Source organism: Oncorhynchus masou, chromosome 27 (assembly GCF_036934945.1).
Source record: "Oncorhynchus masou masou isolate Uvic2021 chromosome 27, UVic_Omas_1.1, whole genome shotgun sequence".
Taxonomy (NCBI): Eukaryota; Metazoa; Chordata; class Actinopteri; order Salmoniformes; family Salmonidae; genus Oncorhynchus; species Oncorhynchus masou.
The window spans coordinates 33,500,126-33,524,670 of record NC_088238.1 but is presented as its reverse complement, the minus strand read 5'-3'; the positions used below and the strand labels follow the sequence as shown (position 1 = coordinate 33,524,670).

Here is a 24,545-nt window from a genome sequence, read left to right as displayed (position 1 = left end):
AGGAAAATATCAACCCCATTGAATGAGTAAACAAACATCGTGGCCGCTGTTTTTTTTAACACCGTTCATTGTAATCATTAAAGTGAATGTATATCGTTTTCTTACGATTGTTAAACGGTTCGGTAAACCTTCTCAAGGCCAATTATAGAGGCCAATTGATGGAATATGTTGGATTATTGATGGCCACTAGCTGAGTCTCAAACAATCACACCAGCTTGTTACTTGCAATGCAATTTAAAACGTCCAATGCAGTTAAAAACCGCCGATCTAATTAAAAACGAAGAGCATTGGCATATTGTATGTAGCCATACAGTTTGACATTCCAATCTAACGTGAATATGTTTGTGAAATAGCAAATGGTGTAGGCCTAATAGTTAGTGTTGCAATGACATTACTGATGTACGGGTGTATGGATGGAGCATGGCAGCATCGTGTGGTCATTGGTTAAGATTATAAAAGTGCAGTATGATCCAAATAATTTCCGTCTTTATACACTAGATGGCATCAGATACACGTTACATTGAATGCACTGAATGTACTCTGAGGCTGGAATAAGCAACCAACCACAAAATGCTGACTAATAACAACACAACACACCAATGAATGAGTCAATTATTTGAGTTTTGCAGTCTTAGTGGTTGTCTTATTTTATTTACAGGAAAATACATTTTCACATTGACGTAAATGAACACTCAGTGCACATCCTCATGCAGAATGAACAACAGTGCCAGAACAGGTGGGCTTAATTAAAACATTTAGTCTACTTTCTCACCATAAAAAAATTCAAAAGGAGACTAGAAAAGAGGGGAGACAATGCCTCTTATTGTCTGTCAGTCCCATGTCTTTCTTGACTGAAACAGCATCACTCGGCCTATAGCACAATACAGACCCCATTCACATAACATAAATTAGTTTAAGAAAATAATGACACAACACATGCATTAGTTACAAGAGGTACCATTAAATTAACAACCATTTTGCAAATCAAACTTAAATTGTCACCGTTGCCAAAATTGAATGAATTGCCTATGACAAAGTAAAATGCTATGATACATGTCAAATACAATACATTCGGATGTTCCACTTATTAAAAAAATTGACAAAAGAATTGTATCCATGAATTGTTAGTAAGTAAAAGTGTTGTGGGAACATACTAGAGTAGCCATAACTTAACAGTTGCAATTTTATAGAATATCAAAGTATATTTGATTTTGTTTGAGTTTGATCCATAGTATTGGTTAGATAGCTAACTCACGGTCACGTATACATGTTTTCATGTATAGTTTCAAGCATCACCTCTTGATTCTACTCATTCCATACTATTCTCAGTCACTTTAAGACACTGTTTCATCCAGTAGTATACTATAGATACTTCCTATCAACAGGGCTGAGCAACACAGATTTTTTTAATTTTTTTTTACAGTACAGTCAAATCAGGTTTCACAATGTCAGGTGTCCATTTCAAGACACAAAGTATTTAGTTAGAATCCCAAAGAATGAGGAGAAGCCTGAATATGTTGGTTATTTTCAGGCTTATAACATATTTATAACAGTAGTTATACCCAAGTATATTACAAAAGTCCAATACTTTACTTCCATGAACAACTAACTATACATGGTGCAATTTATTTTATCTATCCTCCCACAATGCTCTCTGTTAGGCAATGATTGAAAGAGACAGTTCAAATATAATGTGATTGAGGCATCACTCACACTCACCCATTCCATGCAAAGGCAAATATAAGTACCATATTAACATTACAATATATAGTTTACATATTTATAACTTACATACATTCTTTTCCATGTCACTTCACTTTAAGTCAGTTTAGTCTGAGATGTAGTGGTAAAAATATAGTAGTTGCACTTGTTCTACACTTGTATGTGTACAACAAGTGTAAATATTCTGCCATTGCAGTTACTGATTTCATTCTGTGACACTGATGTCACAGTTCTTACAGTCAGGGTATAAGCCAATCAAATAACCAAGCACTACTATGTGCCACCCAATCAGTATACTCAGTGTTTGTAGGTATTACTGATTGAAAATACAGTATAGAGCAGGAATCATCAACTCGATTCAGCCACTGATTTTTTTCTTGAATGGCTGGTCAGGGAGGCCGAAAATAATTACAAATAATTTTAAGTCTGCAAATTGACGGCAAGAAGCCCAAACATATATAATATTTGACTTTAACGTAATAATTTCAAACCTTGCTTACATCTGTATTCGATCACATACATCTCTCTATTATGCTTGGGAATACTTTGACATTTCCAAAATGTAAATCACTAGCAGCTGATTTGCTGGTGTTTTTAGTCATTTATGTCAAACAATAAAAAATAAAAATACCCTTTTTTTGTGCTCTTGGGGGGGCCAAATAAAATCACCTGCGGGCCAAATTCGGTCCACTGACCGCCAGTTGGAGAACCCTGGTATAGGTGATACACAAACACAGCCAGGCTATAAGGCTACAGTACTAGAAGGACTGGTCTTGGATTTGACATATAGTAACCTCAGCAGAGCTGACAGCTTTGTTCAGCAGAAGATTTACTGTACATACACAGATTTGAACAGAGGCAGCATTATCAAACTCTAAAATGCATACATTAAAAGTACATTTTATGACATAAAATAGAAACATAGAAACAACAAAGTTCACAGTATATAGTCTGAGATAAGTCGCTGATAACAAATATGAATTGCTGAACTAGATTGATTTTAGTGTGGGTGGATATAACAAGGTAACAGTTAATTGTACTCTGCAACCAAGTAAACTGTAACTGAACCACAACGGAAAACAACAGCGGTTATCGCAGAACACAATGTAAACCTCTTGCTGAAGATGTAACATATTTCTTATAGGGGTGAAGATTGCAGAACGAGACGACACAAAACATCCTGTTCCACAGATATGATCCTAGTGACAGTGAGGAGGGCTTTGCCAGGTGATGTGTGTGTGTGTGTTAGCGTTTTTGTGCGTGCGTTTGTGTGAGCGAGCCCAGTCCAATTCCTGCTGTGCTCTGCTGGAGACAAGACAGGATACCTTAAAATCCATTGTATTTGTTCAGTTAACCAGAAGCCTATTGCAACAGACCAACAGCTGTCACTTATGCACTAATGTCCAATAATAGCTCCTAAGATAACCATCTCTTAGCCACTAACAAAGGCAAATCAGGCCTGCGGTCAAAATAGTGCACTATATAGGTCTAGGGAAGGGTGTTATTTAAAATGCAGAGCCAGATAACTTGAAAGCTACTGAGGTATTTTGAATATATTACTATACTGCAGTTCTGAGGAGAAAATCTGTGAAAAACACATTCGGTAATGTAATAAGGAAGATGTCCTTATGACATAACCCAGAGCCAGTGGCTGAGATAACAGAAAGGGACACTCATTTATTGTACTTTAAATTTGACCCGCTGGGCTACCTTTAAAACTGTATGCTTATTAGCCTAACCTTAATGAATAACTTCATATGATTGTAAAAACTTGGATGATCATTGTTTGATATCATCCAATTACCTTTCTAGTATTTTTTTATATAAAGATGTAGAGGGTGCTCAACCAAAGTGAGTCAAGGTTAAATAAAAACATTTGTAGACATCATTGGACAGGTAAAGGCGCAACGCTCGCTCGCCATAATTAAAACAACGTTTTATTAGACCAGTTTAAAGACTGACGTAGGAGGCGATTAAATGCCGAAACGTCAATCTTTTAAACTTGTCTCATAAAACTACGCATTTTTTTATGGAAAGCTTTGAGCCTTTTCCTGTACATAGTAGTTTTTTATTAACACAAACAAATCTACACAATAAAATAAGGAAAATACCGTCTCACAAAAAAAACATAAGCCTACTACTTCACTTGATAACTACTACGGCAATAACAATTTACATTTCCTCAACTTGAGTAAAGTGCTAAAAATGAACAATATTTTTACTTCATTGTTCAACCAAATAAAATGTGAGTCTCAGCTTGTCAGAGATTTTAAGTCTCAACCATTCCAGCGATGAAAACATCTATAAAACAACATTGTTGAGGAATTCTTCAAATTCAACCCCAACACTGGAAACGTATGGGAATATGCGGTCGGTGTGCGTTGAAACAAAGAAAAAGAATACTTTGACTTTCCTGAACATCCATCTCGCTCTTTCTTTCATTCCTCTTCTTTCAGTCCTTTGCTGCGTCGGCTGTTTTGAGGACTGAGTCTTCTCCCAGGATCTTACAGAGTTCGTTGAGTCTGTGTTGCATCTTGGGTATTCCTGCAAGTGAGGATTCGAGGCGCTGTTTCTCCTCGGTCAGGGAGAGACGAGTAGCGGTGTCCAGCTGCTCGAACCTCCATCCTCCCTCACCATCAAACTGTAACAGGTGGGTGTGGTACTTCCTGTAGGTATGAAAAGTGGAGCAAGAATATGGGTTAAGGATGGGATTATTTCATGGTTGCGCTATGTTTCTCTTTTTAATTCATTCATTATCCAGTCCAAGCACAACATTATTTCCAAAGAGTATACAATTGTCGTTGGCCTTATGGTTGTGTTATGAAACATTATTGCAGTGTTAATGATGCTGCATGTCTTCTGTTCTATTGTGGTTGCAGTTATGTTGTGATTATTTTGTGCTGTGCCCAGCCTTGTAGTGTCATGTTGTGTAAAATGTCATAGGGTTATTAAGTGACTGCTAAGGTTAAACAAGCAACTAAATAGCAGCAGCAATCTCCTGAGAGGAACAGACTTGCACAATATTGTGGTAGCACTGTTTGTGTTTGCGATGCAATCATGTTTAATGCCTGAGGCTAACTCAGAGAAAATACAGAGCAGAGCGCTGCTGACGTGACAACTAGTGGTGCATTTGCTTGTAGCGTATTAGTTGTTTTGCGTTGTTTTTTTAAATATTTCCTTTTTTATTTTTTCGACAGGTTTCTATACAGTTTTCCTTTAAAACTGTTCTACAGTGTTCAGTACAGAATCTGTGTGCTTCAAGACCAAAAGTGGCATAAAATATTACACATTGAAGAAACTATCTGACTCGTCTTGCTTGCCATACTCATGGTGCTCTGCCTAAGTATCGGGGAGACACATCGGCTGTCGGAAGAGACACTATGACTGTATTTACACAGGCAGCCCAATTCTGATATTTTTTCACAAATTGGTCTTTTGACCAATCGGATCAGCTCTGAAAAATATCTGATGTGAAAAGATCTGATGTGATTGGTCAAAATACCAATTAGTGGAGAAAATATCAGAATTGGGCTGGACAGACTGGTCCAGATATGATATATATCTCTTACCAGAGGGAAGGCCTGTGGGTGATTGACAGTAATGATATCCCAGCATCCTTTGCAGCCTGGAATATTTTTCCCTCCACGTCAATGCTGACAGCACTGGTGCACTCATCCAACAGGGCATACTTTGGCCTGACACACAAGAAAATGGAATTTAGTCATTTTTAACTCTCTAATGAACAATGAATTAAATCAACTAGCCACCAATCAATCAGCTATCAAACAAGAGAGGAATATGGGCTATTCCATCAACAGCACCTCTAAATATCTACTATTATGTTTTTCCAACAGGGTATAAGAAGGCCTAAGATGGCAGGCCAAGTCTCACCTGTTGTAGAACATGCGAGCCATGCCCATCCTCTGTTTCTCTCCCCCAGACAACACATCCTTCCAGTCCATCTCTGCATCCCAACCTACACACAGACAAACAGACACACATCACAGTTAGCTAATATTGGAAGTACTGTCATTGACTACAGTTTATTCTCCATTGGAATAAGTAGGTTAAACACTACACAAAGAACAATGCAAAGGGTTTAAATTGTGTGTAACCGTGGTACCAACTGTGGTGAAAGTTCAAAGTTCAAGAATATTCAATAGGAGAAATACGCAAACACGCTCACAATCAAATCAAATTGTATTTGTCACATGCGCCGAATATAACAGGTGTAGGTAGACCTTACACTGAAATGCTTACTTACAAGCCCTAACCAACAATGCAGTAATTTTTTATTTATTACAAAAACACCAACAACAAAAAATCAGAATAAGAAATAAAAGTAACAAATAATTAAAGATAGAGCTGATTGTTGGAGAATAACAGGACCACTGGTCTCCAATTAAACTACACTCTACATGTCCTTAATAAAACCAATGATATAGAGAGGGATAGACTGATGCCACTAGAAAAATACAGAAATAACTTATTGAGTGGTCAAATGCACTACAGACAGCGCATAGTATGATAAGAGATACAAAAACGTTTTGAGGAAGGATGTGTTAGCTGAACTAAGACGGCCCCATTCAGTACATGTCTGTTGTTGTTAGGGAATCCCCATGGAAACCATATCATTCATCTCAAGGGTAAATGGCTTAAAAATAGGTTACTGGGAGTTTTGTCAGGCTTCAGCTACCTCTTTTCAAAGTGAACCTGTTACTACACCTTCAGACCCACGCAACCTTTTTTCTTCCAGGCTGACTCAGATCGTATTTCCTTCACTGCCCCTCCCCGGGTTCTTACCGCCCTCGCGGGTCACTATCTGGTTGAGGTTAACGATGTCCAGTATGACCTCTAGGTCCTTGTCTCTGTAGCCTCTGTCATGCATGTCCTTTAGAGAGTCTGGGTAGATCACCTGGTCTCTCAGGGTTCCAATGGACATGTACGGCCTGGGGAGAGAGAGAGGGAGGGGGGAAGATAGTCAAACACATTTAGGTAAAAACGTTTGTGTGTGTGTGTGTCATGTTTCACCATTCCAGTAAAGCCGTCTAAACACCTGGAAGATCTGGTAAATGTTTTACGACTCTAAGGTCTGGTTTCTCTCTCTCACTCTCCATGGAGAGTCTAGAGGGTAAGGTTAGCTATTGCTTATTTTGAATACATTTAACTGTGTGTGTGTGTGTGTTTTTATTTTTCTATCCTTGTGGGTACCAGAGGTCCTCACAAGGATAGTAAAAACAAGGACATTTGCCGGTCCACACAAGGAAAATTGCTATTTTAGGCTTAGGGGTTAGGTTTAGGGTTACAATTAGGGTTAGAATTAAGGTTGGGGATAGGGTTAGGAGTTAACGGTTAGGAGTTAGGGTTTAGAATAGTTTTAGGGTTAGGGGTTAAGGTTAGGCTTAGGGTAAGTTTAGGGTTATGGTGAGGTTAAGGTTAGGGTTTGATTTAGGTTTAGGGGTAAGTGAAATAGGAATTTGGATGGGAATCAATTATTTGGCCGCCACAAGGATAGCAATACAAATCTGTGAGTGTGTGTGTGTCACGTTTCAGGATTATTGAAAAGCCGTCAAACACCTGGGAGATCTGGTAAATATTTCACTACTCTAAGGTCTGGTTTCTCTCTCTCACTCACTCTCCATGGAGATTCAGTTACTGAGTCTAGAGGGTAAGGATCCCTACTGCTGATTTTCAATACCTTTCACTGTGTGTATAGAGTGTGTGTGTGCATTCATACAGAATATTCACCCGTGCATGCCTGTGTGTGTGCCTCTATGCAACCTTACATGTACAAATGTAGGATCTTAATTTGAGCCATTTTGCTTCGGCAGGAAAATAATCCTGCAGCAACAGGAAATGTGAATTATTATGTGGATTATAATTAATGGACATTTTTTGTAGGAGTTGAATTCCCTACAAGCTTGCTTTTCCTGCCGTGCAGGAAAATTCTCAGCAACAAAAGAGTGATCAAATGAAGATCCTACATCTATACATGGGTACATGTGTGTCAGAGTCAGTACAGAGTCAGAGTCAGCCACTGACCTTTGTGGTATGTAGAACATGTGTTGTGGGGAGGGTTTGTGCAGCAGCCCCCCATAGACAGGCCACAGCCCACTGAGGATCCTGAACAGAGAACTCTTCCCACAGCCGTTAGGACCTGTGATCAACAGGTGCATACCTTCCTCCACCTGCAAGAAACAGCATTCACACACACACACACACACACACACACACACACACACACACACACACACACACACACACACACACACACACACACACACACACACACACACACACACACACACACACACACACACACACACACACACACACACACACACGCACACACACGTTATAGCCTTGGAGTACTGAATAGTCTCATCACAGCTAATGTGTCGAACAACCCATGACAAGAGTTTGGAAAAGCCAGACTAGTCTGAATCACTTGATTCTATGTAGTCCCTACATATTTTTTTTGACATGGTTTATGTTGAGTATTAGGAAGCCATACTGTCCTTATTTTATACCGTGCAATTTAGTGTGTGTGTGTGTGTGTGTGTGTGTACGTGTGTGATTTAAAGTGAGCTAACTTCCCGGTAACACAACAAAGAACAAAGCATGTACAACCCTACCCTGGGGGAAGATGGCTAGAGGGTTAGGCAAATATAGTGACACATCACTATATTTGTGTCACACATCAACATTTAGTAGGATGCTGAGCAGGATCTTCAGTAGGACACTTTCACAACACTCTGGAAATGGAAAACAAAAATCTGTTTTCTTATTGGATAAGTTCAGATATGACTTAACCTGAAGTTTTTTACTTCATTTGAAAACGTTTTATCACCACTGAACATCGCCCAGGATTTTGCTGTGATATTTCTCACCTTGAAGTTGAGACTGGAGACCACTATGTCTCCATTGGGAGTGATGATAGGGACACTCTCACACACGATGCCATTGTCCACATCGATGACTCTTCCTGCAGAAGACCGACACAAAAAACAAAGGAGAAATCAGTCATTGTGTGTCTGTCACACCCTGACCATAGTTTGCTTTGTATGTTTCTATGTTTTGGTTGGTCAGGGTGTGATCTGAGTGGGCATTCTATGTTGTGTGTCTAGTTTGTCTGTTTCTGTGTTTGGCCTGATTTGGTTCTCAATCAGAGTCAGGTGTTAGTCATTGTCTCTGATTGGGAACCATATTTCGGTAGCCTGTTTGGTGTTGGGTTTTGTGGGTGATTGTTCCTGTCTTTGTGTTTGTTGCACCAGATAGGGCTGTTTCGGTTTTCTTATTTTGTATTATACATTGTTCAAGTTATCATCTTTATTAAAGATGTTTATAAATAACCACGCTGCGTTTTGGTCCACCTCTCCTTCCCAGGAAGAAGCCCGTAACAGTGTCGATCAATAATTCATATGATCAGTTCAGTCAACAAGAGTACATGTGCCTGCCAGAAAAATGTGAGGCAGCATCTAAAAAGTGTGAGAAAGTGTAAAAAAAGTGCAGCTGTAGATACTGAGGATGAGGCCAACTGACTAACTAGCTGTGTTAGTGACGAGTATGTCCAGATGCACACATTCACCATTAGTATTAGCCTATCGGTTAGAGCGTTGGGAGACGGACCGAAACGTGGTTAGTTCGAATACAGGGCTGACATGGTAAAAAAAATCTGTCGATGTACATATCAGGTGTATGTGAAAATAAAGCAAAACATATCATGATTACAGCTGAGTAATTTGAACAAGATGTTCGGAAAAAACAGCAATAAAGATACACTGCACAGCATACACTGCACAGCTTACACTGTGTCCCAAATTGCACCCTACTCCCTTTATAGTGCTCTACTTTTGACAAAGGCCCATAGGTCTCTGGTCAAAAGTCAGTGTTTCCTTTGAGGATTCTTTTCAGCAGCAGTGGCAAAGTTAGCGTGGGGGGGGGGGGGACGTCTGTGACAAGGTCACTTCTGGTGACTTTTGAAAAGAACATTCTACTCCGAAATGAAAGAATACATGATTATGTTGACACCATCTGAAATATAATTTTCCCTTTAAAAACATTATAACCCGTAGCCTGAAATGAATAGGCTGAAGCTTGGGATGGCCCATCTGCATTTATAGTCGATTCAGTACTTTGTTGAAGCACCTTTGGCGAATACAGCCTCAAGTCTTCTTGGGTATGACGCTACAAGTGTGGCACACCTGTATTTGGGGAGGTTTTTCCAATTCTTCTCTGCAGATCCTCTGTCAGGTTGGATGGGGAGCGTCGCTACACAGCTATTTTCAGGTCTCTCCAGAGATGTTTAATCGGGTTCCAGTCCGGGCTCTGGCTGGGCCAATCAAGGACATTCAGAGACTTGTTCCGAAGCCACCCCTACATTGTCTTGGCTGTGTGCTTCGGGTCGTTGTCCTGTTAGAAGGTGAACCTTCACCCCAGTCCGAGGTCCTGATTGCTCTGGAGCAGGTTTACATCAAGGATCTCTCTGTACTTTGCTACATTCATCTTTTCCTCGTTCCTGATTAGTCTCCCAGTCCCTGCCGCGGAAAGACATCCCCACAGCATGATGCTGCCACCATGGATGATGCCAGGTTTCCTCCAGACGTGGCGCTTAGCATTCAGGCCAAAGAGTTCAATCTTGGTTTCAACAGTCCAGAGAATCTTGTTTCTCATGTTCTGAGAGTCCTTTAGGTGCCGTTTGGCAAACTTCAAGCAGGCTGTCATGTGCCATTTACTGAAGAGTGGCTTCAATCTTGCCACTCTACCATAAAGGCATGATTGGTGGAGTGCTGCAGAGATGGTTGTCTTTCTGGAAGGTTCTGCCATCTCGACAGAGGAACTCTGGAGCTCTGTCAGAGAGACCATTAGGGTTGCAAAGGGTCAGAAACTTTCCAGTAAATTTCCGGAATTTTTCTGGAAATATTCTTTGGGAAGTAAAGCCCGGGAATTTGGGGAATTTTGATTAAATTCATCAAAAAAAGTTAGCTTATAACAGTGAACCTTTTTTGAGGGATACACATAAGGCATTTCTAGGTCTTGTGGCATATTTTGGTTATCCCCAATTCAATGGAATTGCAACCCTCTGCATGCACAGTGCATTCTTTCATCACATGTGCAGTGCACTCTTCCATCACATGTACAGCTGATTCTCAATATCTTGCACACTAATGAGATGCTATTGAGCCCACACTACTATACTGTCTGCCGATATGGACAGCCCCATCAAGAGGATCCTCCTGGATGATGTATTGTGGGAGAGTGGTAAGCAGCCTGAAACTCCTTGAACCTATAGCAGTAGCCATTGCACGGATTGAGGAAGACAATGCAATCCTGTCTGATGTTCAGACTCTGCTTGCAGATGTAAGAGAAGAAATCCATACTGCCCTGCCCACTTCACTGTTGCTCCATGCAGAGGAAACTGCAGTTCTAAAATACATCAAAAAGCATGTAGACTTCTTCCTGGAGCCCATACATGCCACAGCGTACATGTTTGACCCCAAGTATGCTGGCAAGAGCATTCTGTCTGGTGCAGAAATTAACAAGACCTATGGTGTCATCACTACCTTGTCTCGCCATCTTGGAATTGATGAGGGCAAGGTTCTTGGCAGTCTGGCGAAGTACACTTCCAAGCAAGAGCTTTGGGATGGAGATGCAATATGGCAGTCGTGCCAACATATCTCATCAGCCACCTGGTGGAAGGGACTTTGTGGATCTGAGGCTCTTTCCCCTGTTGAGTCCATCATCCTCCAAACCCCACCAACATCAGCCACCTAAGAGCGCAACTGGTCCTTGTTTGGGAACACACACACACCAAAGCACGCAACAGGCTGACCAATACAAGGGTTGAAAAATTGGTGGCCACCCGGACAAATTTTAGGCTTTTTGCACCTGACAACGAGCCATCCTTAACAAGGTTGGAAAGTGACAGTGAAGATGAGGCCTCAGAGTCTGATTTTCAAGAGGTGGACATTGAGGAGGTCCAGGGAGAAGACAATGAAGCCTGACAGGAAGACAACCAAAGTTTATGTTTCTAGACTATCATTTTACAAATGTTTTTGGGAGATGTGATGGGTCATTGGGGATCATTCAATATTCCCTTACTTTGTTGTTCAGTGAAATCATCTCATGTGAAGAGTCAACTCATTTAATTAAAGTTCAATTCGTAACTAAATAGTTTTTAAAATTTCTATTGGAAGGGATTGAATCACTTGCAATTACTTCTACTTATGATACGGTAAAGGGTTTATGTTTCTGTCTCCATATGATATGGAAAATATATCCAATGCAAAAAAACATCTAGATTTAAATGCATTAATATTAACTTGCATATATTTCCATAAATTCCAATATATTCCTGTTAATTCCCATATATTCCCGTTAATTCTCACGGAAAGTTTCCACCTCTGAATATTCCCCAAAATGTGCAACCCTAGTGACCCTCACCTCCCTGACCAAGGCCCTTCTCCCCCGAATGCTCAGTTTGGCCAGGCGGCCAGCTCGAGGAAGAGTCTTGGTGGTTCCAAACTTCTTCCGTTTAAGAATGATGGAGGCCACTGTGTTCCTGGGGACCTTCAACGCTGCTGAAATGCTTTGGTACCCTTCCCCAGATTTGTGCCTCAACACAATCCTGTCTTGGAGCTCTACGAACAATTCCTTCAACCTCATGGCTTGGTTTTTGCTCTGACATGTACTGTCAACTGCGGGATCTTATATAGACACGTGAGTGCCTTTCCAAATCATATTCAATCAACTGAATTTACCACAGGTGAACTCCAATCAAGTTGTAGGAACATCTCAACGATGATCAATGTGAACATGATAAACCTGAGCTCAATTTCAAGTCTCTTAGCAAAGGGTCTGAATACTTATGTAAATAAGGTATTCCTGTTTTTATTTTTAATACATTTGCAAACATTTCTCAAACCTTGTTGTAGCTTTGTCATTACGGGGTATTGATGAGGAAAACATTTCTTTAATACATTTTAGAATAAGACTGTAATGTAACAAAATTGGGAAAAAGTCAATGGGTCTGAATACTTTCCGAACGTACTGTACCTAATTAAAAAAAAAAAAACTGAATGCATAAAGTGATACAAATATATGTTGTAACTTGTCACTCCAGGCGACTGAACATTTTAGAGGCCCTCCTCCTGGCCGCAGAGAAAAAATGTAGCTGTTTTAAAATTCTACACATTCTGTCATGGGGCGGAGAGAAAACATTTAAGTTTTAAAGCAAATTTCCTGCAATTTTATACACTTATGCATTGTTCTTATGCCATCTGAATGACTCAAACATTCTAACAAAATAATGCCATGCAATTTTGGGAATTTTAGATTCTGCCTGACGGTCTAGCTTTAATTTGGTGATTGTCAGTTCTCAAAGATGACCATATTTAATGTTTAATATATAGATCCGTTATCTTTTATACATACTTTCTCTGTTTTAGTCATTTAACTTTACACTGTAAACATTTTACCATGGCGATTTATTTTTTATATACGCTGAATATAAAAAAATATCGGCACGGCATGAAGCTGGTTGAGAGAATGCCAAGAGTGTGCAAAGATGTCACCAAGGCAAAGGGTGGCTACTTAAAAGAATCTCAAATATAAAATACATTTTGATTTGTTTAACACGTTTTTGGTTTCTACATGATTCCATATGTGTTATTTCATAGTTTTGATGTCTTCACTATTATTCTACTATGTAGAAAATAGTAGAAATAAATAAAAACCCTTGAATGAATAGGTGTGCCCTAACTTTTGACTGGTACTGTATACATACAGTCGAAGTCGGAAGTATACATACACTTAGGTTGGAGTCATTAAAACTCATTTTTCAACCACTCCACAAATTTCTTGTTAACAAACTATAGTTTTGGTTCATCCTTGGGAGCAATTTCCAAATGCATGAAGGTACCACGTTCATCTGTACAAACAATAGTACGCAAGTATAAACACCATGGGACCACGTAGCCGCCATACCGCTCAGGAAGGAGACGCGTTCTGCCTCCTAGAGATGAACAAACTTTGGTGCGAAAAGTGCAAATCAATCCCAGAACAACAGCAAAGGACCTTGTGAAGATACTGGAGGAAACAGGTACAAAGTATCTATATCCACAGTAAAATGAGTCCTTATCGACATAACCTGAAAGGCAGCTCAGCAAGGAAGAAGCCACTGCTCCAAAACCACAATAAAAAAGCCAGAGTACGGTTTGCAACTGCAAAGTACAAAGATCATACTTTTTGGAGAAATGTCCTCTGGTCTGATGAAACAAAAATAGAACTGTTTGGTCATAATGACCATCGTTATGGGAAAAGGGGGTGGCTTGCAAGCTGAAGAACAACATCCCAACCGTGACGCATGGGGGTGGCAGCATCATGTTTTGGGGGTGCTTTGCTGCAGGAGGGACTGGTGCACTTCACAAAATAGATGGCATCATGAGATAGGGAAATGATGTGGATATATTGAAGCAACATCTCAAGTTATCAGTCAGGAAGTTAAAGCTTGGTTGCAAATGGATCTTCCAAATGGACAATGACCCCAAGCATACTTCCAAAGTTGTGGCAAAATGGCTTAAGGACAACAAAGTCAAGGTATTGGAGTGGCCATCACAAAGTCCTGACCTCAATCCAATAGAAATTTTGTGGGCAGAACTGAAAAAGCGTGTACAAGCCAGGATTGCCTACAAACCTGACTCAGATACACCAGCTCTGTCAGGAGGAATGGGACAAAATTCACTCAACTTATTGTGGGAAGCTTGTGGAAGGCTACCCGAAACGTTTGACCCAAGTTAAACAATTTATAGGCAATGCTACCAAATACTAATTGAGTGTATGTAAACTTCTGACCCCATGGGAATGTGATGAAAGAAATAGAAGCTGAAATAAATAATTCTCTCTGCTATTATTCTAACATTTCACATTCTTACAATAAAGTGGGGATCCTAACTGACCTAAGACAGGGAATTCTTACTAGGATTAAAGGTCAGGAATTGTCAAAAGTTGGATAATGAGTTTGCTCAACATTTGTGCATATACAGTGAGCTCCAAAAGTATAGAGACAGTCACTTTTTCGTTGTTGTTTTGGCTCTGTATTCCAGCACTTTGGATATGAAATGATATAATCACTATGAGGTTAAAGTGACTGTCAGCCTTAATTTAAGGGTATTTTCATCCATATCGGGTGAACCGTTTTAGTAATTACAGCACTTTTGTACATTGCCGCCCCCCACATTTTAGGGAACCAAATGTATTGGGACAAAATCAACTAAATGTGTATTAAAGTATTTGATCCAGTATTACTACCACGCAACGACTACATCATTCTTGTGACTACAAATTTGTTGGATGCACTTGCTGTTTATTTTGGTTGTTTCAGATTATTTTGTGCCCAATAGAAATTAATGGTAAATATTGTGTCAGTTTGGAGTCACTTTTATTGTAAATAAGAATAGATTGTGTTTCTGAACACTTCTTCATTCATGTGGATGCTATCGTGATTACGGAATATCCTGAATGAATCGCGGATAATGACGTTACAGATGCACAATTATCATTGAGGCTGGTAACCCTACGGCTGCTGGCTCTCTCCCTGCATGCAGCTCGGGGATTCGAACCGGCAACCTTTCGGTTACCAGGAAACCGGCCCGCCTCTAACCCCAATGCTACCACCAACCCCTGTAGTAAAGTGGTATACTATGGTATAGTTGTGTACTGAATAGGGAATAGCATGACATTTAAGTGTCTCAGAATGTGTATGTGTATGTGTATCCTGGACAAATGTGTACTAAATGATTAACATCTCAGACAGTCTACCTTTGATTTCCAAAGGCCCATCGATGTGCATCTCTGGCCTGGCCACGTTCTTCTTCTCTCCTGTTCCCGTGGTAGATGTGGACGAGCGCTTGTACATGCCCCTCTGCACCTCGCCAAACACCAGGAACATGTTGTAGACGCGCGTTGTGTAGCCTGCCAGCTCTGTGACCTATTACAGACAACCAGAAAGGTCAGAGGACATTTGTTGAGGTAAATAACAATGGAGTCAGACTGAACAGAAAGGGGTCAGTTAGGTCATCTTACCCAACAGAGTTCCCTACCATTGCCCAAAAGTAGATGCTTGCAAAGAAGAGCAGTGTGTGTGTCTTTGGGAAAACACTTACATTAATGCACGTGAACTACAGGAGCAGCCAGCAGCAGAGCTTCGTGTATAGCAGTGTATTGCAGTTTGCACTGAAAATCTGGTCAGGATAACAATACAAGGTGAAGGGACATTATTTGATCAGATGATGCAAAAGCCCTCTGTATAATTTATGCAACTCATTTTCACTCATAGCTTAATATGACTCTAAACAATGGCTGTTTTTGTTTTTTAATAGCTGCTTGTATCTGTGTTTAGGGAACACACAGTACTGATGATGGCCCGGGGCCTTCCTACAGATAACATAGCCTGTATAATGGGATGGCTGAACACTCTTAGAAAAAAGGGTTCTAGAAGGGTTCTGCAGCTGTCCCCATAGGAGAACCCTTTTCAGTTCCAGGTAAAACCCTTTTGGGTTCCATGTACAACCCTCTGTGGAAAGGGTTCTATTTTTTTTTATAATATTTTTTTCACCTTCATTTAACTAGGCAAGTCAGTTGAGAACAAATTCTTATTTACAATGACGGCCTTCCCCGGCCAAACCCAGACGACGCTGGGCCAATTGTGCGCCGCCCTATGGGACTCCCAATCACGGCCAGATGTGATACAGCCTGGATGACTGTGACCCAAAAGGGTTTTACCTGGAACCAACAGTGGTTCTTCAAAAGGTTATCCCATGGGAACAGCCGAAGAAGCGTTTTTTTGTGTGTTCTAGATAGCACCTTTTTCTCTAAGAGTGTAGTGTCAACAGGAGCAACCTGTTCTCACAGGAGCAACCATCTCTCACACTTGGGGATGGAGAGAGATAGTGACAAACTGTAGCCTAGAGACAGAAACAATTCCAGTCATGGAATCATCTCCTTATAGGTTACTGCTAGAGGGAACTCCCTGAAAACAACCTAAACAGACTAGAAATAGGCCTACAGTATATGATCATTACTGAGATTATCTAGCCATTACAGATTGCCGAGACACAAACAGATTGCCTAGACATTACAGAGGATGCACAGTCTACAGTGCTTGCATGCCTACAAAAATCAAATCAGTCATACATACGTGATTCAAATGAGTTGCATGCGAAACCTCAAACATTTCAAGGAGATGTCTTCCAGGTTAGTTAGGGTGCTGTTGGATTGGTAACGAGGAGCTGAACCCAGCCAGACAGGCTACATGGGTTGTGGCAGGCAGCCTCTGGGGCTGGCTGGCTGGCTGTGTTAACTCTCACCTGGGAGCGAAGGCTACTAGGTGTAGTCTTCCCTGGTGGATTAATTATAAACCAGATGGAGGTTTATTCACAGCTAGGCAAAGCCAGCCAGCCAGCAGAGTGGCATAGGGGAAAAGCCTTAAAGTGACAGCACTTGAACAATATTCAATCTTATTCAAATCTGTACACTCCCAGGAAGAATATTACATTTTTTTAAATAAAAAAAACAAACATTTTCTGACAAGCGAGAATTTTTCACGTTTTTATAAACTCATAGAATGTTTGGGAATGATGTAGTAAGGCATTTGTGACATTTCTATAGCCATATAGAGTGGGAAAGCGGCCGTGCGTTTGGACAATTAAGATGCTGGAGTAATTAAAACAGAATAAACACATCTGTCCTGTCCAGGACCGGAGTCTACGCAGACCTGCGCGCCATAGCCAATCAGAGCTACAGTAGGCCTATAAACAAACAAGCCATTTGCCTCATGGGCCGGACGATCATTCACTTTGAACTGGACTGTGTGTTTACAGGCAGTAGCAACAGCGCATCTTTAGATCATTAGAAATCATTCGACAAAAGCCACTAAATGCACCTGAATGGATTTCTGCAAATACCGTATGTAAATACCACTGGATTCTTACATTTGGGAACTTTAAAATCCTATTGATCAAACAACCATGAAATGGTAGCCCTCGTATGCCTATGCACATCAACAAGATCAACAACTAATGCTCGCCAGAGTGGGAGGAGCTAAAATCTAATGAGGGAACATTATATAAACCCTCTCAAACTTTTTCAGTGGCCATCAAAATTGCACTGATAAACGATGGGGAATAGTAGCTTGCTCGTCCTCCTGCAGCTGGCCTGCCAATGCATGCTTGTCCCAACCCACATATTGATAACTGAATGGGAACTTGCCTGCATGCCCGCCCATTTTATCAATGCCAAATACATTTGATTGACAACTAAGAGATGAATGACTGTTATCCACAGTCAGCACAAGTTCAGCAGAGCTAGCTAGCGAGTCATCTATGCACTTAATTTGCGAATGGAGGACACGTTTCCCTTGCTTCATTTTCATGCCAGCCAGGTCGGCTATACTCCAGTTGTAAAGATAAACAATGTGCTTAATAGTAGGAAAGTTGAGAAATAAATATATTAGGCCCAGCCTATAGAAAGCTGATGGGATCCTCCCCTTTTTAATAGTGGCCATCACTTTGTTTTCTCACACAATTGCATAGCCTATAGAACCACCTGGTGGTTTACTCAATAAATTACTAGTAGTTTATAAATAGAGTGTGTGTCACGCCCTGGTCGAAATATATTATGTTTATTCTTCATTTATTCGGTCAGGCCAGGGTGTGACATGGGTTATTGTGGTGTGTTTTTGTCTTGGGGTTTTGTGGGGTGTCTAGCGTAGTCTATGGCTGCCTGAGGCGGTTCTCAATCAGAGTCAGGTGATTATCGTTGTCTCTGATTGGGAACCATATTTAGGCAGCCATATTCTTTGAGTGTTTCGTGGTTGATTGTTCCTGTCTCTGTGTTTAGTTTCACTAGATAGGCTCTATAGTTTTTTCACGTTTCCGTCTGTTGTTTTTGTACATTTCAGTATTTTCATGTCAAGTCATTTTCCATCATTAAACATGAGTAATCACCACGCTGCATTTTGGTCCGCTCCTCCTTCAACAGAAGAACGTTGTTACAGTATGACTCTCTTTCTTTAGATTTATGGGTGTAGATGGTGTAGGCTATATTACATGGATTTCTTAGACTTTTTAAAATGCAGACGCTCCAAAGATATGCATCAGTGGCTTGTATGTGTCATGCTGGTATAAAGGAGACAGGCGCAGGGATACACAATAGGGTTTTTTAATACACCCAAAACAAACACGTATACAAAAACACTGGGCTGTACCCAAACAAAAGAGCGAGGGTAAACCTTGTTGACCGACACGGGACGATACCCGTAATACACAATATATATAGCACGCCGCATAACAGCTGCACCAACGCATAGGTACTCACACCACCAACAAACATGGGAACATTAACCGACAATATATAACATACTAATCAGGAGAAATGGAAACCAGGGGTGTGTAATCAGACAAGACAGTCCGGGGTTGATGATAATAAATCCCGTTCAGTGAAGCCTTTGTGACGTAGATCTCCGGAACTGGTGAACAGAAGGAGCATCAGTACCGAGGAGGGGATCTGTGACAGTAGGCTATGTGTGTGGAAGCCAGAAGATGCTAAATGTGTTTATGTGAATTAACGGTCAATTACCGTGAGACCGGCAGCTATTTGCTTGACGATCACCGGCGGACAAAATGTCATGACCGCCACAGTCTCAGGCTGTGTTCAGACAGTGTGCTGTGACAGCAGCAGTAGCGTAATGTGTACTACCTGTGTCTGTCTGAATGTGTGTGCCCCTGCAGCATAACCTACCATACTATTACATAACCTATTGGGGTGTGTGGCCCTGTTCAGGCACTGCGATAGGCTAGCTGCAGGGTGAGCTGAGGTGAGTGAATATTACCTCAGGAATGTATCTCTGGCAGGCGCTGCCTACCTCTTAGGGTGCCACAGCAACACACAGCAACAATCCCTGCATGCACATACTTGTTGGGTGACATCCAACAAAAACGGCCTAATTATCACATTCTGTCCTTTTTCATACTCTGTGTGTTCTCCACACTGTATGGGATATGACTAAAAGTAGCCTAACCTTCAGCAGGAAGTGTGATACTGTAGATCCAAGACAGAGACAGCGGTCTGATTTGCAAGGCAAACGATTACAAAAACCAGTCTGACACCAACAATACTCAATTCCTCTTATTGAAAGGTCAACCCTCCCCCACAGAGTGAACCAGTGCACATTTTTCTTGTGCATCAGCCCCTTTTCTCACATCCATGTAATACCGTAGATATAACTGTCATATTCACAAATATTGAAGTGAGCATATGACAACCAACACAGACAACGTTCAAATCAGCCCTGTGATGGGGGACATAAAATGTCCTTTTGGGCCAAATTCTGGTAACTCATAAATAAATGACTGCTAAAAATATATATGCATGAATAGACATCATCATTCTGGGATTAAAATAAGGGATTACGTCCATATGATTCAATGAATGAGCACTGCCCTTCTTTGGTGCTGCTTCATGTTGGTCTGCAACCTTGACAGACAGTTTGAAAGTCCTCTTGTCATGAGTGGGTCTAGTGGCTCACTCTAACACTGTCCTATCACTCTATAATGCCACTTGAATGTAAGAGGAGATGAGACAGGAGAGAGAGAGAGAGAGAGAGAGAGTGAGAGAGTAGAGAAGAGAAGGAGGGAGAGAGAGAAGAGAGGACAGAGAAGACTGAGACGTCACCTCTTTGTAGGAGGACATGATTCTCTCGATGGCGTCAGCTCCAGAGGCCAGGAGATTGCGTGCGGTGGTGAAAGCCTCTGTCCTCTCGCTCACCAGCACCTGAGTCTGACCGTCGGCGGTTTCTGTGAGAGGGGAAATTAAGGTGAGACACTATGAGATGACATACTGGGCCCCTAGCCCCTTGGCTTTCTGATCAGTGAACTCCTAGGGGGCATGGCCTAAGGAAGGGCCTAGGGAAAGGGAAAGGGGCTAAAGACTGAAATGGAACAGATCCATTCTGTACTTAGACCAGTAAAACTGTAATGACAGCTTGTTTTTTGTGGCCAAAAACCAAACAGTTGCCATATTATCAGTGTGCATGACACTGATTGGGGTGGAGAACACATGAGGTTGGCTCCTTAATTGCGGGGCAGCAGGGTAGCCTAGTGGTTAGAGCTCCGTTCCAGCCATTACTATGAGCTGTCCTCCCCTCAGCAACCTCCACTGGTGGAGACAACAGTAGCATTCAGTTAGTTAGCAGCCAACAGGATAATAGGGACAATAGGATGAATATACCCTTATCAGCACAACACAACAAAGTTCTTGGTTCCTGTGGGTTAACACATGCTGATCAGCTACTACTGTACAGTTGAAGTCGGAAGCTTACATAGCCAAATACATTTAAACTCAGTTTTTCACAATTCCTGACATTTAATCCTAGTAAAAATTCCCTGTCTTAGGTCAGTTAGGATCACCACTTTATTTTTAAGAATGTGAAATGTCAGAATAATAGTAGAGAGAATTATTTATTTCAGCTTTTATTTCTTTCATCACATTCCCAGTGGGTCAGAAGTTTACATACACTCAATTAGTAGTTGGTAGCATTGCCTTTAAATTGTTTAACTTGGGTCAAATGGTTCAGGCAGCCTTCCACAAGCTTCCCACAATAAGTTGGGTGAATTTTGGCCCATTCCTCCTGACAGAGCTGGTGTAACTGAGTCAGGTTTGTAGGCAATCCTTGCTCATACACGCTTTTTCAGAACGTCCCACAGATATTCTATAGGATTGAGGTCAGGGCTTTGTGATGGCCACTCCAATACCTTGACTTTGTTGTCCTTAAGCCATTTTGCCACAACTTTTGGAAATATGCGTGTGGGGTCATTGTCCATTTGGACGACACATTTGCGACCAAGCTTTAACTTCCTGACTGATGTCTTGAGATGTTGCTCCAATATATCCACATAATTTCCCTATCTCATGATGCCATCTATTTTGTGAAGTGCACCAGTCCCTTCTGCAGCAAAGCACCCCCAAAACATGATGCTGCCACAGCCATGCTTCACAGTTGGGATGGTGTATAACAATCCAAATATAACAAACCAAATATAACAATGGTCATTATGGCCAAACAGTTTTATTCACGTTTCATCAGACCAGAGGACATTTCTCCAAAAAGTATGATCATTGTCCCCATGTGCAGTTGAAAACAGTAGTCTGTTTTTTTATGGTGGTTTTAGAGCAGTGGCTTCTTCCTTGATAAGTGGCCTTTCAGGTTATGTCAATATATGACTCGTTTTACTGTGGATATAGATACTTTTGTACCTGTTTCATCCAGCATCTTCACACGGTCCTTTGCTGTTGTTCTGGGATTGATTTGCACTTTCCGCATCCAGAGCGACTTACAAATTGGTGAATTCACCTTCAAAGTACTTTAATCTCTAGGAGACAGAACGCATCTCCTTCCTGAGCGGTATGACGGCTGCATGGCCCCATGGTGTTTATACTTGCGTACTATTGTTTTTACAGATGAACATGGTACCTTCAGGCGTTTGGAAATTGCTCCAAAGGATGAACCAGACTTGTAGAGGTCTACAATTGTTTTTCTGAGGTCATGGCTGATTTCTATTAATTTTCCCATGATGTCAAGCAAAGAGGCACTGAGTTTGAAGGTCCAAAGGATGCAGACTTGAAATACATCCACAGATACACACTGAGTTTGAAGGTAGGCCAATTGACTCAAATGATGTCAATTAGCCTATCAGAAGCTTCTAAAGCCATGACTTAATTTTCTGGAATTTTCCAAGCTGTTTAAAGGCACAGTCAACTTAGTGTATCTAATCTTCTGACCCACTGGAATTGTGATACAGTGAATTATAAGTTAAATAATCTGTCTGTAAACAATTGTTGGAAAAATGACTTGTGTCATGCACAAAGTAGATGTCCTAACCGACTTGCCAAAACTATAGTTCGTTAACAAGAAATTTGTGGAGTGGTTCAAAAATGAGTTTTAATGACTCCAACCTAAGTGTATGTAAACTTCCGACTTCAACTGTATGTGGCATACGCAAATTAAGAGGGACTGTTTTTTGGGGCTTTGTGAGATTAAGCACAAAATTACCTAAATAGAATCAAATGTCAGTCGGTTCAAATGAAAGACAGAATAGGCTACCTACAGAAATAGAGATAAACCATGCAGAAACAGAGATAAACCATTACAACTATTCCCATTACAACTAACTACTCGAAAACAAGAGGGTTTAGAAGAAAACAAGATGATGTCGTGATGACTATTACCGCTGTCAGCAAAGCCAGTAGCTGTGATGATGGGCACAGCCACCATGACCAGTCCACAGCTACTCCACACGTACTTCATGAGGAACTGCTCTATCATGATGTACCACAGACGCTTGGACAGGATCAAGTTCATCTGCTCCGCCAGGGCCCGGTAGCACTTCTGCAGCTGACGCATCTCCACCTGACACACACAGGACAGACAGACACAAACAGGCAGTTTACATTGCAGTCACACAAGTACCTAGCATACACAGTATAGCACATTTACAACAAATGTACTACAATAGTTTTCACATTACATTCACATTGCATTTGAGTTATTTTGCTCTTGGAGACAGTCTTATCTAAAACAAGCACATATAAGGAGGCTGTCAATCAAATGTTTGAAAATCACTTTTGGGAATTGGATATGATGTCATGGGTGTGCATTGGATCCAACTCATGAGTATTTCTATTGTAATAAATACATAGTGACTATGCATGCAAAATCCTCCATGCATCCTTCCACCTATACCTTGTGGCCCCTGTAGAAGGCGATCTCCTCTGCATTGGCAATGATCCTGGAATGCACATAGCGCAAATGGCCTTTCCTGTGGGCCTCTTCAGCTACTAGTTTTCCGAATTTCGGCGAGCAGGCCCTCAGAACCTTGGCGGTGCAAAACACCACCAACCCAGCCAGAAGGGTCGGCCCGCTGGCGTTAGCCCCCCTGGACCGGGCCGTCTGGATGAGGGTATAGGAGGTGAGTATCACATCCAAGATGGGCTTAGTGAGGTTCGAGTAGAGATGCGCCACGGATTGGGAAAACATCATTACGTCCTCGGTAAGAGACTGGTCCGGGTTGGTCAGTCTCCCGTCCATGTTGCTAACTTTGTAGTAGGTCTGGTCTGTGAAATAGGTGGTGTAGGCATGGTCCACTAGCCGTGTGCGGAAGGCGAGAGCCAGCTTGCATTCCAGGTAGCGGATAACACTGTTCACGAATGTGGCAGGGATAGCAATAAGAAGCCATTTCATCAGCTGGATGATGAAGCTTCGTGGTTCTTTCTCAACGATTGTTTTCACAATCTTGCCATCCAAGCCTGCGACATAGATAGACAGAAACGTCCGGGAAATCAACGCGACCGAATGCAGAGACAGCAATCCAAGCTCTTTGGAGACAAGCTTTGGAAAGAGAATTTTAATGAGTTCAAGTATCTGCTTAAAAAATTCAGCGTTTACACCAGGTGACTTTTTATGACTCAGTGCATCTGTTTGTGATTTAACTGTCGAGCCATTTTCCTCTCCTTTAGAATCCCTGCTATTCTTGCATTCTTTCCGTTTCACGAATTGTCTGCAGACGATGGGGTACAGGGTTTTCACCCCATAGGCAGCGGCCGCGAGAAAGATAGCTCGCTTCGCTGCAGTCGCCCGGTCCCATTTCACTCTGGACGCCGCATCAAGTATATTGGACATCTTTCCCCTACAAAGCGATCATAGAGCGAGTCTTCTTTGATGTTATTCCGTTCTACACCCACCGGGAGTTAGTATCATGATGGAAAAACAA

General features: G+C 41.3%; 1 protein-coding gene across 2 annotated transcripts; it reads right to left on the bottom strand.

The window, feature by feature from the left end:
- Positions 1–629: 629 nt before the first annotated feature.
- On the bottom strand, positions 630–24,454 carry LOC135516052 (ATP-binding cassette sub-family D member 2-like). Of its 2 annotated transcripts, XM_064940044.1 has the most exons (10): positions 23,519–24,454; positions 23,005–23,185; positions 20,452–20,573; positions 15,541–15,709; positions 8,613–8,707; positions 7,765–7,910; positions 6,526–6,671; positions 5,614–5,698; positions 5,292–5,417; positions 630–4,388 (listed from the first exon to the last, which is right to left on the bottom strand). In XM_064940044.1, the coding sequence occupies exons 1-10, from the start codon at positions 24,452–24,454 to the stop codon at positions 4,175–4,177; spliced, it is 2,220 nt and encodes a 739-aa protein (XP_064796116.1). In that variant the 3' UTR covers positions 630–4,174. The 2 variants fall into 2 exon arrangements, with proteins under 2 accessions (XP_064796116.1, XP_064796117.1); XM_064940045.1 differs by lacking the exons at positions 20,452–20,573; positions 23,005–23,185; positions 23,519–24,454 and adding an exon at positions 15,885–16,633.
- Positions 24,455–24,545: the final 91 nt, after the last annotated feature.